This window comes from Pogona vitticeps, chromosome 4, assembly GCF_051106095.1.
Source record: "Pogona vitticeps strain Pit_001003342236 chromosome 4, PviZW2.1, whole genome shotgun sequence".
In the NCBI taxonomy this organism is placed as follows: Eukaryota; Metazoa; Chordata; class Lepidosauria; order Squamata; family Agamidae; genus Pogona; species Pogona vitticeps.
The window spans coordinates 122,422,332-122,436,272 of record NC_135786.1 but is presented as its reverse complement, the minus strand read 5'-3'; the positions used below and the strand labels follow the sequence as shown (position 1 = coordinate 122,436,272).

Here is a 13,941-nt window from a genome sequence, read left to right as displayed (position 1 = left end):
AGTGATCTTCACAGGGGAAGGCTCTCTCAGCTGGACCAACTTGTGAGCCTGTTTAGCCTTCTTATGCTTCGACACCTCCTTCTTTTTCTTCGGGTCCTTACTGGACGGTGCCTTCGGTACCAATATCAAAGGTACCTTCGGTACCGATGTCGATCCCGACATCAAATATCTCCTTGATTTAGAGGCTTTAGACAATGCCTTGAAAGAAGGAATAACGTGTCGGTGATGCAATAGGTTCAGTATGAGGGGTAGGGGGAGCAATGGAAACGGCAGGTTCCATCTCTGTTGAGCGTGAAGGTGTCAGATTTTGCCCAGAGATAAAAACGGAGCCTTTGCAATCAAAGCTTTAAAGCAGGCTTAGTGAGTTTCTTGCAAGCCTGATAAGAATTAGGCTGATGTATTTCTCCTAAACAAAATAGGCAGCGGTCATGGCCATCTGTAAAGGGGATTTTATTTGCACACGACACACACTATTTGAATGGGCCTAAAGAGGCCATAAAATTTGGCGGGAACCAAAGAACAACAACAATAAGGGACAAAACTCATGAGAGACGTAATGATGGAAGTCCAGAATCAAGCCAAAATATCAATCCGATAAAATATCAAGTATAATTTAAATCCAAAATCCAAACTCAGAATGATAAACAGTTCGAGGTCAAGCCAAATAATCACAGAATGAAATCAAGGATCAAAGTGGAATCAAAGTCAAGTCAGTCCATAGTCAATAATCCAGATAAATTTTGTAATCAAGAGATTTTAAACAGAAGATAGCTCTAAGCGATTCAAAGTAGTCTGATTGCAGTGGTGGCAAAAAGGAACTGAGGTACCGCAGGCGGGTGGAGCATGCGCGACACAGGGAGACGTTTCACTTGTCATTATTTCAGCTATAGAATATTCTGAAGAGCCCTGCGCAGGAGCAGTTTAACCCATTCGTCAAATACATAGTAAAAAAATAGTCACACAATTTCTACTTCAGCTAACTAAAAGTAAAATTGATGCTGCTCTTTAGCAGCTTTGAAAAACAAGGAAAAAAGTCACATTCAGCTTCATTAAAATACAGGTGGTAAAATATACTCTTCCTACTAAATACCCTACAGACATTATTGACACTCCTGTTAAAGAAAGTAAAGTATAAACCCAAGTAGAAATACTGCTTATCCTGTTGTCAGACAACTATCTACTCGTCAATACAGTTTCCAATTTTAAAAAAAGGGAGGGGAGGATCTTGTTCAGTTTAGTACATAACATTTTTATATATTAGTCTATAGCACAGGAAGTGTGATTACTCCTATCCCTTGTATTATACCTATATCCTTTCCATTAATATGTAGATGACGTAATATATCTAGCAATGTATGATGGCAAATTCTATCGAATGATTTCTTGAAGTTATGCATACACACACACACACACACACACACACACACACACACACCGATAGACACCTAGATCCTGTCATACATCCAAACCCTTTTCACTAAAAGTATTGAACTAATTCAAATTAAATAATATTAAACTATTAGGTTTGCAACAGTATCTGCAAATAACAAGCAGCATGCCTAACACTTAGTATTACAATCTGAGTCAGTTTATCAACCGAAGTTATCTTACCTGAATGTTACTGCAAGGTCCTCAGCTGGCACTTTGCTTTGCTGTCCATTTTCTGTCTGCTTGCTTGTGCCCACTTTATTTTTAACATCCAGTGAAGACTGGTTCTCCTAGGAAAAGGGAAAGAGAAATCTACATTTCACTGTGTACAGAAAGTTTGTGCAAGATATAGACATATCTGACCAAGAAGATAGCTGTAGAAACCAGAAAAAGTTATACAGACCAACCCATGCAAATGCAACAATGCAAGGGAACATAAACCTGAATATACTTTCCCCTATCTATACCCTGTTTTCCCCAAAATAAGACCTAACCTGAAAATAAGCCCTAGTATGATTTTGCAGGATGCTTGTTAATATAAGCCCTACCCCCAAAATAAGTCCCAGTTAAGTGAAACCCCGCCCTCCACCATTGTGTAGCAACCAGGAGAAGACATGACTGCATTTGAATAAATGTAGATTATTGTACATGAAAAAATAAAACATCCCCTGAAAATAAGCCCTAATGCATTTTTTGAGCAAAAATTAATATAAGACCTGTCTTATTTTCGGGGAAATACGGTACCCTCAGAGACAAAGCTTCTCAAAAGCACATATAATAAGTGGCAAAACTCAGGAAGTGTACCACTATCCCCCTTCAAAATGTCATTTGACAGGTGTTGCATGCAGGATTCCACACAGCACATGTCTGTGCTTAAAAAGCTAAGTTCTCTGTTGCTAACATTCAAGTACTTGCTTTTTATTTATGAGATAGGTTACAAAATCACCTTATTGCATATGAACAAAAAATAAAGTCACTCTAGCCTAAGTAACTGTTAGATACTGTTTCCCTGAAAATAAGACCTAACCTGAAAATAAGCCCTAGTATGATTTTTCAGGATGCTTGTAATATAGGCCTTCCTCCAAAAATAAGCCCCAGTTAAGTGTCTGGAGCATTGTGCAGCAACCAGAAGATAACATGACTGTATTTGAATATCCCCTGAAAATACTCCCTAATGCGTTTTCTCGAGCAAAAATTAGTATAACACCCTGTCTTATTTTGGGGAAACACGGTAGCTAACACTTGCGGCAGCCATATAGTAGGACATATTCCTACAACTCACCTAGCTACAGCAGTGGCAGTGGCGGCAGCAGCAATGGCAGCAGCAGCAGAGCCTTCTCTATCCTTTCATTTTACCATACAGAATACTCACCAGGTTCAGCTCCCGAGTTCTCTTTCCAATTTCCCTCTCCACCTGGTGCAGTTCCAAGCTCAGCTGTTCACTTGAGATCATTCCAGGCCACTTAGGAGGTGGCGGTGGGGGCTGTGGTTGGCCTGCCAAGGGGTTCGCCTCCCTCTGCAACAGCAGCCTGTTACTAACAGCCTAAATGCACAAAGCCAAGCACATATACAACTGAGCCCACAAAATACAGCATGCAGATATGGGAATCAGGCCAAAATTCAGGAGTATTGCTTGGTTCTCAAAGCCCAGCCAAGTTACCTTTCATGAAAAATATACAAAATGGACACTATTCTCAAAAACATTTGACATGAAGATCAAGCAATATTAAATCAGAAGTACAGGCCTTGAATATGGAAAGTTTTTCTCAAGTTTTATGAAACTATTCATTGTATTCGCGAAGGCTTTCACGGGTAGGATCTAATGGTTGTTGTGGGTTTTTCGGGCTCTTTGGCCATGTTCTGAAAGTTGTTCTTCCTAACATTTCGCCAATCTCTGTGGCCGGCATCTTCAGAGGACAGCACTCTGTGCTCTAGTGTAGTTTGCTTGGGAATGGCAAGCAAGTCCCAAGCAAACTACACCAGAGCACAGAGTGCTGTCCTCTGAAGATGCCGGCCAGAGACTGGTGAAGCGTTAGGAAGAACAACCTTCAGAACATGGCCAAAGAGCCCGAAAAACCCATAACAACCAAACTATTCACTCTTTATTTCAGCTCAGTACAGAAACATAGTACAGAATACCTGGAAACATGGTTTATACCAGCTGTGTAGTAAAAGAAAAATCTAATGACATAAGAAATGCCCATCTAGATTATGCCACGGCTTCATTTAATTAAGCATTTTTTTCTGCAACAGCCAGATGCCTTTAGGAAGGCAGCTAGCACAGCTAGGTAAAGGTCAAGGTTCTCCTTGACGTTTAGTCCAGTCATGTCCAACTCTAGGGCGCGGTACTGCCAACCTAGCAGTTCGAAAGCATATAAAAATGCGAGTAGATAAATAGGTACAACCATGGTGGGAAGGTAACAGCGTTCTGTGTCTAGTCGCGCTGGCCACGTGACCATGGAAACTGTCTTCGGACAAATGCTGGCTCTATGGCTTGGAAACGGATTGTCCCTTGCAATGTTTATCTTTAGGACTGCTATCTTCAGAACATGCAGAACAGCGTACTTAACATATAATGACTAAATCTTAGAATATACCTCATAATTTGCAAACATTCACTGCAGTTTTGCATCAGACCAAAGTTTGAAAACCACTGGTCCTAATGTAAATATTGTTGCATAATGTGCAGCACAGCACTTATGCACACTTGGCCAAGCAAAGAACACTTAAATATAATAGTATCCAGGACATTAAAACGAAGTATCCAATTTTATTTAAATGAGAATTTGTTCAAATTTAATCTTCACATTTTAATCTTCACTGTCCAGAAACAGTAATTTGGAAATACATTATATCAGCTACAAAAATGGAAATCAACTACAGTTATGAAAGTTGAGTCGTGGCAACTGGACTTCTTTCTTATTAGGTTGAAACGTTTCGCTACTCATCCAAGTAGCTTCTTCAGTCTGAGGAGAGTTGATAGGAGGCCCCTGATATATCCTCCACGTTGTTTTCACTTCACCCTGAAACCAATGTGGAGGATATATCAGGGGTCTCCTACCAACTCTCCTCAGACTGAAGAAGCTACCTGAATGAGTAGTGAAACATTTCAACCTAGTAAGAAAGAAGTCCAGTTGCCATGACTCAGATAACCTCACCTGGATGACTGAGAATCTTCACAGATATACAGACAGTTCTATTTTCAGTTTTAAACATATACATCATTCAGCATGTTAGATGTCCAATTAATCATAATTATAATAATGGAGAGTAACCACAGGGTGGGTATTTTCAGACCATCCAACACTCCTCTATTATAGCATCAGCAAAGACAGGCATGCAAGAATTAAGCATGATGCATTTCTTGTTGCTGAGCTGGACTATAAGAATGTCAACATTTATATAACTGAGATCTAAGTTTCCTCTTGAATCTATCATTTCTGCTCAGAGAAACAATACATAAACACCATCCAACTCCCTTTGCTTCAGGCAAGCTGAGTGTTCTAAGAATAAAGACTTTCTGTGACTGTCACTGCGGAAAACCTGATGGTATTGCTTTACTGCGATAAATGTATTTTGCAATCGGTACTGTCTAGCTGCTTCTTCCTCCAAAATAAATTCCACCATTAAAATTTCCAGATGGTTTTTCAACAATTTATACACAACCATTATTTGGTTTATATTTTGCAAGGAAAAGTCAAAGAACATAAAATAAAATAATAAACAGCAAAGAAAGCTCACCATATTGCCTTTTTTGGAAATCAGAGAAAAAATAGGGTTTTTTTCCCCAAAAATGTGGGGGTGAGGGAGGGAAGGAGAACTCATGTGCCCAAGATATGTAGGCAAAACAAGAGTTTGAAGACTTCTGGTGAGTCTGCTGTATTGATTGGTGCCAAGAGTTCTTCTCTAATTACTTAACTTTTAACAAATCTGAAATAGCTAAAAAATAAAGGATGAACACTTTACTCTGAAATGCTATAGACCAATCCGAAAACAACATAGAAAATGATGTATACTCAGTTCTCTCTCTTTCTATGATCCAGTTCCTCCTGCCCTTTTCGTATTTAAAAAAGAAGAAGAGAAAGGAGTACCCACCTCCATTCCACGTGTCTGCTGGCTAATCTGATGATTTAACTGCTGCAGTTCAAGTCGAAGTTGCTGTTCTCTTTCAGATGATGGTAGAGGTTTCCCATGGCCAGCCACATCTGTCATAGCCAATCTCTCTCTTTGGAGACAAGAGAATTGTTCATTAAAAGAAGCAAGATGTTTCAGTTCTAACATCTTAGGATGTTTTTTCAATGAAATGTGTATAATACAGCAAAGAATAACAGGTTGAAATGTTCATACCTGTCACTAAGGCGTCCCTGAGAAGGTAAATTTTGATGGGGTGAATATGGCGAGCCTCCCCATGTACTGTGTGTTCCATAAGGACTGTAATCTACAAGACAATTAAAAATGTAAATTAAATTGAAGCTACTTCTATTCAGTGTATCCTCCAATTATCCGGCATGCGCTACTTCGCCCCTGTGTATGGTGTGTGACTCTGCCCGGGGGGGGGGGTTCTGTCTGTGGCTGGAAACAAAGGGGCTGAATCTGACTGCTGCAAGGAGGAGGAAGAAAGCAGTGCGGAGAGGAGTCGCTCCTGTGCCCACAGCTTAGAGGGAACCTTGCTCCTATGACAATGATCATAAAACAGATGCTTTTGCCCAGACACTAAGGCACCCATGGATACACATTTAAAAACTGTTTGCCATGTGACATACTGTATGGGATACAGTTCAAGAAACACATAGAACCTGTTGAATCAGTTTCCATATTATTGTCTGAAGCATAGCTAAGGACTTAAAACATCTTCCTCAAGCTGTTCATATTTTTTGAAACGTTCAGTATGATTAGGATTGGTATGAACCTCCAGACTTTGTGTATTATCACTATTCTTCACTACACGTTATTGACTATCAAAGGAAAAAACCAAAACCAGTTTTAAAAAGGAATTTAAAACCCCTCTCCAAATACTGGATTAGGTGTAGTAAGAGTCATTCAACTCAAATCCACTGCAGAGTAGACGTAGATTAAAAGTCTGCCACAGTGTAAGAATCCCTATTTAATACATGGAAGTATCTGAACAGCAAAACCTTAAAGGATTTTAAGGCATGGGGAAGGGACCAAGAGGCATCCGTCCTTATTGCAATTTCTACAGCAGTCAGGCTTAGAAGAAACTTGCCATGGTAGCCGAATAAGGAATGTTTTCAAGCCTAAATGGAACTGAGGGAAACAATTCTGAGGTCAAAGGGTGCAGGATGTGTGGATGGCAAAAAGATGCATATTTTTCATCTTGATTTTTCTAAAGATGCCTCTTTCATTTAATTTGTTTTCATGTAATTAGTGTGTCAGTCCTTTCATTTAACACAAAAAGGAAAGCCTCTTTGGGGTTATTTTTAGAGATGGGGGTATTTGTATATGAATACGAATATCCCTGCACAGGTGGAAATAACGAGGGTCTGGTCCCAAGGGGCCGGACTGCCCATTCACAATTTTGCCGCTGCCGCTGGCTCCATGGAGGCTTCCTATTGCACCGTTGTCCGCAACTGATTACCCACTCCTGGCAGGAGGTGGGATGAAAAGCCTCTGTGCCAGGTCGCAGAGTGGCTAATCCATTGCGGACAACGGCATGATAGGAAGCCTCCGCGGAGCCGGTGGCAGCAGCGAAATCGTGAGTGGACAGCCCCTTGTTATTTCCATCTGTGTGGGGATATTCGTATACAACTATGAATACTCCCATCTGTAGTTACTTTGTATTGGGCCTCCCTATTTGTGTTTCCTGAAACTAGTGCACCGTAACCCTACAGAACTCTTCAAAATTACTAAAAAACAAACAAAAATACAGAGAGGCAAGGCACCGAGAATCTACTCTAAAAGCAGGCAGCAGTGCATGAGAAAGAAAAATAATTACCAGACCTATGCAGACACAATTTTCTATTATCACATCCATCATCATCCCCACCACAAAGTCCACCCCGTGGCCCACACACCCCAAAGATGGCTCCAGTTCTTCTTGGAGGAGAGAGCTCAGAAGGTGGTGCTGGGGGATTCCTGTATGACGCTCTGGCCACCGACCCGCAGGGTCTCTCAGGGTTGTGTTTTTGTCTCCTGTGTTATTTAACATCTACATGAAACTGCTGGAAAAAGTTGTCTGGAGCTTCGGGGTTTGGTGTTGTAAGCTTCATCTGTCTCCGGGGAGATCAGACAAGCCGGGAATAGAGAGATTCCGGAGATTAGTCCGTCCCTAGGTGGCTAAGATGAGCCCAAACTCAGCCAGGCAACTGCACTGAATCCCCTTCCTCAAGTCTACCCCCTTTGTTAAGAAAAGAAAGAAACACAACATAAACCATAAGCTAGAACTCAGGTAAATTATGGGCTCTATGGCAGCAAATACGTGGCCAATTATTAGGTAGCAAAATAATTATTCAGGCTATTCTGTTCAAAACATGAGATCTTAAACATTACTGTTTTTATTAAGAAATTATAGTTCTAGATAGAATTCAGTTTATTGCAAAGTAAGGCATTTAGTAACATTTCCAACCAAGACATTAGAATACTCCACAAACTCCAGCTAAAAAAAATAAAACAAAGAAATGAATACTAAGCTATAGTAAAGGATGGCATAGCCCTCCTTCTCTTAAGGAAAACTACATTCTTACGTATCCAGGAATTCCATAGTCCATCAGGAACTGTAAAGTCCATTATAGTCCATCAGGTCCATGTTAGGAAAAAGGCTTCTAATCCATTATAAGGAAAAGGCTCCATTTCAGGAAAAAGAATCCATTTTACAAAAAAGGGCTCCTCTCTGTCTCAGGAAGTCTCCATTTTACAACTTACGACTCCATTACCCCCCTTCTCCTTCTTCTTCAGGATTACCAATCAGGAACACGCAAAAAGTGCCTTGTCCCGCCCTAGTTTCACATGAGACTTTGCAGGTGTTATTATGTTAGTGGTAGAATTGCTATGACTACAAGAAGTTCTGCTCTTCGGCCATCCTAGCAACCAGATAAGGACTGAGAGCTAGGGAGTCGAAAACAGCATCTTGAAATTTCTTTCACAGACACAGACATTGATTCAAAATGGATGCCATTAAGACAATTATATGACTACATAACCCATTCTAAGAAACACACTATAGCTTCAAAAACACATATCATTACAGGTGTCACCAGTATGCCAACGACACCCAAGTCTAACTCTCCTTGCCACCTAAATCCGAGGAAGCTATTTTGACTCTAGATCAGTGTCAGGTATCAGTAATGGTTTGGATGAGAGTTAATAAACTGAAACTCGATGCAGACAAAACAGAGGTACTCCTGGTCAGTCGAAAGGCAGATCAAAGAATAGGGATGCAGCTGGATGGCATTGTACTCCCTCTGAAAATGCAAGTGGACAGCTTGGGAGTGCTCCTGGATTCATCTCTGAGCCTGGATGCCCAGGTCTCAGGAGTGGCCAGGAGTGCCTTTGCATAATTAAAACTAGTGTGCCAGGCTGTGCCTGTTCCTGGAGATGTCTGATATGACCATGGTGGCAAATGTCTTGGTTACATCTCAGCTGGATTACTGTAGCATGCTCTACATAGGATTTCCTCTCCAAACTGTGCGGAAACTCCAGGGGTCAAAAGCATGGCAGCCAGATTGCTAAAAGAAAAATTATAAGAATCACATAACCCCTCTGTTACAGCAGCTTCACTGGCTGCCAATCCATCTCTGGGCAGAATTCAAATTGCTAGTTAAAACCTATAGAGCCTTAAACGGTTTGGGTCCAAGTGATCTAAAAAGAGTGCATCTCCCTCAATGAGCCTGCCCAGGTGTTAAGATCATCAGGGGAGGCCTTTCTCTTGGTCCCACTACCCTCACAGGTGCACTTGGTGGGGACACGGGAGAGGGCCTTCTCTGCCGCTGCTCCCAGACTCCGGAACGTTTCCCATGGGAAGCTAGGTTGGCCCCATTTTTGCTATTCGTCAGCATGCAGGCTTTTCTTTAGTGATTGGTGGCTGGTGAAGTTTTTAAAATGGATTGTTGTGCTCTGTTGCTTTTAAATGTTTTTTTCTGGTACTGATTTTATTTACCATTTTTTATATAAGTGTTCAATTCTTTTTAAATATTTGTATACTTACTGTTTTTAGCTTTTAAATATTGCCTTTAAAGGATATAAGCCACTGTGGGTCCTTTTAAGGCAGGGGTGGGCAATTAATTTCTATATGTGGCCACATGAAAAATCTGAACCGTGTTTGGGGGCCGAACCAACTTTACTTAAAAATAGGCCCCCATTAGGTGGGTAGTAATAGGCCCCCAATTTGTGGGCAGTAATAGGTCCCCATTGGGTGAGGCCCTGCAGTGAACGAACTACAAGGCTGACATAGTTAACACCCTAAACTTTTTAGGGAGTTAACCATGTAAGCATTGCAATTTGTTCGCCACGGGGATTGGACGGAGAAAAAACCCCAGACACTGAGCTAACTCACCTGTTCCCCCACGGCCTTCTTCTCTGACTGCCTTCTATTCCGCGCAGGTGACGTGATGCATCATCACGTCGCCTGCGCAAGGATCACTTTCGGCCTATTGAGCCGCAGACTCCACAGCCTGCGACTCAAAAGTAACAGTCAAAACTCATGAGATCCCAGCCAGTCGGATCTCATGAGTTTTGCTTACTGCCGTGCTGGGTGACTGGAGCTGGAGCTCCGGCTCACTCAGCGGCGACGGGTGGGCCGGACAGGAGCAGCTCGCGGTCCGTATGTGGTCCGCGGGCCGCACTTTGCCCAGGTCTGACCTAGACTTCTATAGACCGCAGAAATTGTTGCCTCTCTCATGTTGGCCTCTAGCAGAGGCGAGCAACAACATGTTTGCGATTCGCAGCTGCCAACAGAAGCTAGCTGGCACAACCAATAGCGGGAGGTGATGGGAGTTCGATGTCCAAAAATATCTGATGGGCTACAACTGCTCTCCCACCCACTTCCTGCCAACAACATAGAACCAAAGCCAGGAGATGATTGCTTTTTCCTCCTTGAAAAAGGGTGTTACGCAAACCTAAATGCTATAGAGTATTTTATGTTAGGGACTTAATTAAATTTGATTGTTTTTACCGTTGCAAACTGCCCAGAACAGTGCACTGCACTAACGGGGTGGTATACACATTTATCGTATTTTTCCTCCATAAGACACACTTTTTTCCCCTCCAAAAGGGGGGTAGAAAGTCTGTGCGTTTTATGGAGCGAAGGAGGTGACTTCGCCCCCACTGGCCCCGTGGGGGGGGGAGCGTCGCAAGGGTCCGAGGGAGCCTTCCAGGACCCTTGCGATGCTCCCCCACCCCCCACGGGGCCAGCGCGGGCGAAATCGCCAGCTCCCAGGACCTTTTGAGAGGCTTGAAAACCACTCAAAAGGTCCTGGAAGGTTGCTATTTCGCCCGCGCTCGCCCCGTGGGGGGGTATGGGGGTAGCGTGGCAAGGGTCTGGAAGGCCCCCTCGGATCCTTTCCATGCTACCCCCACCCCCCACGGGGCCAGTGCAGGCGAAATCGCCAGCTCCCAGGACCTTTTGAGAGGCTTGAAAACCTCTCAAAAGGTCCTGGAAGGTCGTTATTTCGCCTGCGCTCGCCCCGTGGGGGGGTGGGGGTAGTGTGGCAAGGGTCTGGAAGGCCCCCTCGGACCCTTGCCATGCTCCCCCACCCCCCCACAGGGCCAGTGCAGGCGAAATCGCCAGCTCCCAGGAGCTTTTGAGAGGCTTGAAAACCTCTCAAAAGGTCCTGGAAGGTCGCTATTTCGCCCGCGCTCGCCCCGTGGGGGGGGTGGGGGTAGTGTGGCAAGGGTCTGGAAAGCTCCCTAGGACCCTTGCCATGCTACCCCCCCCATGGGGCCAGCGTGGGCGAAATTGCCACCTTCTAGGGCTCTTTTGAAGCTTCCCCAGAAGGTGGCGATTTTGCCCCCTCTGACCCCTGGGGGGGCAGGGTGAGTCTCTAAAGGGTCCTGGAACACACTCTAGGACCCTTTGGAGGCTCACCCTGCCCCCCCACCGGGCTAGAGGGGGCAAAATTGCCACCTTCTGGGGGCTCTTCTGAAGCTTTCCAAGCCTCAAAATAGCCCCAGAAGGTGGTGATTTTGCCCCCTCTGGCGTTCAGGGGGGGGCTAGGTGAGCCTCCAAAGGGTCCTAGGTTGCGTTCCATAAGACGGACCTCTCCATAAGGCTCACCAATTTTTAGGAGAAGAAAACAGATTTTTTCCCCTGTTTTCTTCTCCTAAAAATTTGGTGCGTCTTATGGAGAGGTGCGTCTTATGGAGCGAAAAATATGGTAATAAGCAAATACTTAATAGAGGGAGCTCTTCCATCCACTTTCTGAACTGGGGTAAAGCAGAGGATTCCACCTTTTTTTAAAGGGGGCTAGATGCTACCGCATGGAACTAGCCTGGATCGGTGAGGAGAAAAACCGGGTTATTTCCCACGCTCCTATCTCAGTAAACTGCAATGGGCGGCAATTAATTATACTGCACTAATTGCACTCAATGGGAGGTGGGTGTCAGGAATAAGGGGAAAGCTGCCTGGGTGAATGGCTGGTTGATATGGGGGGCGTGCAGAAATCATCCGGTTTCGTGGCGCAAATGGTTGCAAAGGGCTTCACTTACTGTCGTTTGCATCTTCCCTCAGGAAAAGGAAGAGGTCACTGGCGGTTTACTGTGCAGCAGCAGCAGAAAAACCCAAAAGGGTTGCTCCAGCTTCCATTTCCCGCCAGCGGGCCTTGAACCCATCCTCTTTTGCACAAAAGGAAATGCCTCGGGAGACCGACCGCCAACCTTGGTCTTTCTGTCTTTCTCCCTCGCCGTCCACCCCTCTACCAGCACCCACTTTTCCCCAACACCGCAAGATCTAGAGAGCACCTTCCACTAGTCTATAGAGACAGAAGGGCAGTTCCGTTTGCTGGCGAGCAATTTTCCTGACCCCTTCTATGAGGAAGTGAGAGCTGCCGCCAGAAAAAATATACGGAGGAATCTGGGTTGGGTGTATCTCTCTCTCTGTGTTGGTTTGGGAATCTTTTGGTTTGGTTTTATATATTTATACAGACACACATATTATTATAAATGTAAATGACAGAGTTTTGCTTACTGCCGTGCTGAGTGACTGGAGCCGGAGCTTCGGCTCACTCAGCAGTGACCCTAATGTGTTTTTTGGAGCAAAAATTAATATAAGACCCTGTCTTATTTTCAGGGAAACACGGTAGTACATTTGACAACTTGCTTAGGTTGGAAGTTACCCATGTTTTGAGGGAGGGAGAAAGTTTGATCTATTATCTAAACTTTGTTTTTTGAGATACAGTATCACCTGGAACCGTTTGCTTTGTATCAAAGGTGCTTTTTAAAATACATTTTTAGAAATAATGTCTTTGAAAGATGGATGGACCTGCCTAAGTAGCTGCCCTCTTATGTCTTCTAGCAAATGTTTTATGTAAACCAAGTTGTCAGCAAGTCAAATTAAGAATTTGTTCCATCAGAGTAGATCTTCCAACAAGGACAGTGGTGCCCCGCATGATGACGATAATCCATTCCAGGAAAATCGCTGTTAAGCGAAATCGTCGTCATGCCAAAAACAATTCCCCATTGGAATGCATTGAAACCCATTTAATGCGTTCCAATGGGGAAATTACCTCGTCGTCCATTTTCCGGGCGCCAATCAGCTGTTAAAATGGCTGCCCTGCGAAACATGGGTCCAGAAAAGACAAGGCAACCATTTTGCGGAGCTGGAAAAATCGTCGTTTAGCAAACAAACGGTTCGCGAAACAAGGATGTAATCGTCGTCAAATGAAAATCCCCCATAGGAAACAAAAGTCATCGTCATGCGATTTCGTTGTTCTGCGGGGTCGTCGTCATGCAGGGCACCAGTGTATCTAAATAGCCGAAATCTCCTATTATTAGAAAAGGACTAAGGTGTGCAAGGAGCAAAAGGATGCCCACCTGCATTCAACATCTCTTTCTTTGTCTAACAGATAAGCAAGTGGAAATGAGAATCAGAAAATCTCCTAACTGAACTCCATCAAAAGGATGGATTGAAAGCCCAATTCAATCCTGCTCTTCCCTAGAAGACAAACACAGACTAAGAGACTTCCTCTTCAAGATAAACACAAACAAGGAGTTATTGTTGACTGAGAATACAGTGGAGCCTCACATAGCGACAATCTGTGCAGCAAAAATCGCTGCTAAGCGATTTCGTTGCTATGCAATTTTAAAAAGCCCATAGAAACGCATTAAAACCTGTTTAATGCGTTCCTATGGGCAAAAAACTGACCTTAAAGCGAAGATCCTCCATACGACAGCCATTTTTGGTGCATCTTAAGTGAGGAATCAGCGCGAAAATACAGCGGGCAGCCATTTTTTAACCTGGCGGCCATTTTGGAACCGCCGATCAGCTGTTTAAAAATCATCGCTTTGCGATGATCGGTAAGTGAAAAAGGGAACCGATCATCGCAAAGCGATAAAACCCCATAG

At 43.6% G+C, this 13,941-nt stretch overlaps 1 protein-coding gene across 4 annotated transcripts in view; it reads right to left on the bottom strand.

Moving 5' to 3' along the window:
• Positions 1-13,941, bottom strand: part of RC3H1 (ring finger and CCCH-type domains 1) — a 107,793-nt gene that overhangs the window by 9,434 nt on the left and 84,418 nt on the right. For 2 of the 4 annotated variants that reach the window (XM_020798568.3, XM_020798569.3), the window contains exons 16-19: positions 5,776-5,866; positions 5,524-5,653; positions 2,801-2,971; positions 1,612-1,718 (exon numbers count right to left, since the gene is read on the bottom strand). In XM_020798568.3, the coding sequence (XP_020654227.3) occupies positions 1,612-1,718; positions 2,801-2,971; positions 5,524-5,653; positions 5,776-5,866 (499 nt within the window). The remainder of the gene's footprint in view (positions 1-1,611; positions 1,719-2,800; positions 2,972-5,523; positions 5,654-5,775; positions 5,867-13,941) is intronic. The other 2 variants (XM_072998233.2, XM_072998234.2) reach the window with 1 other exon arrangement.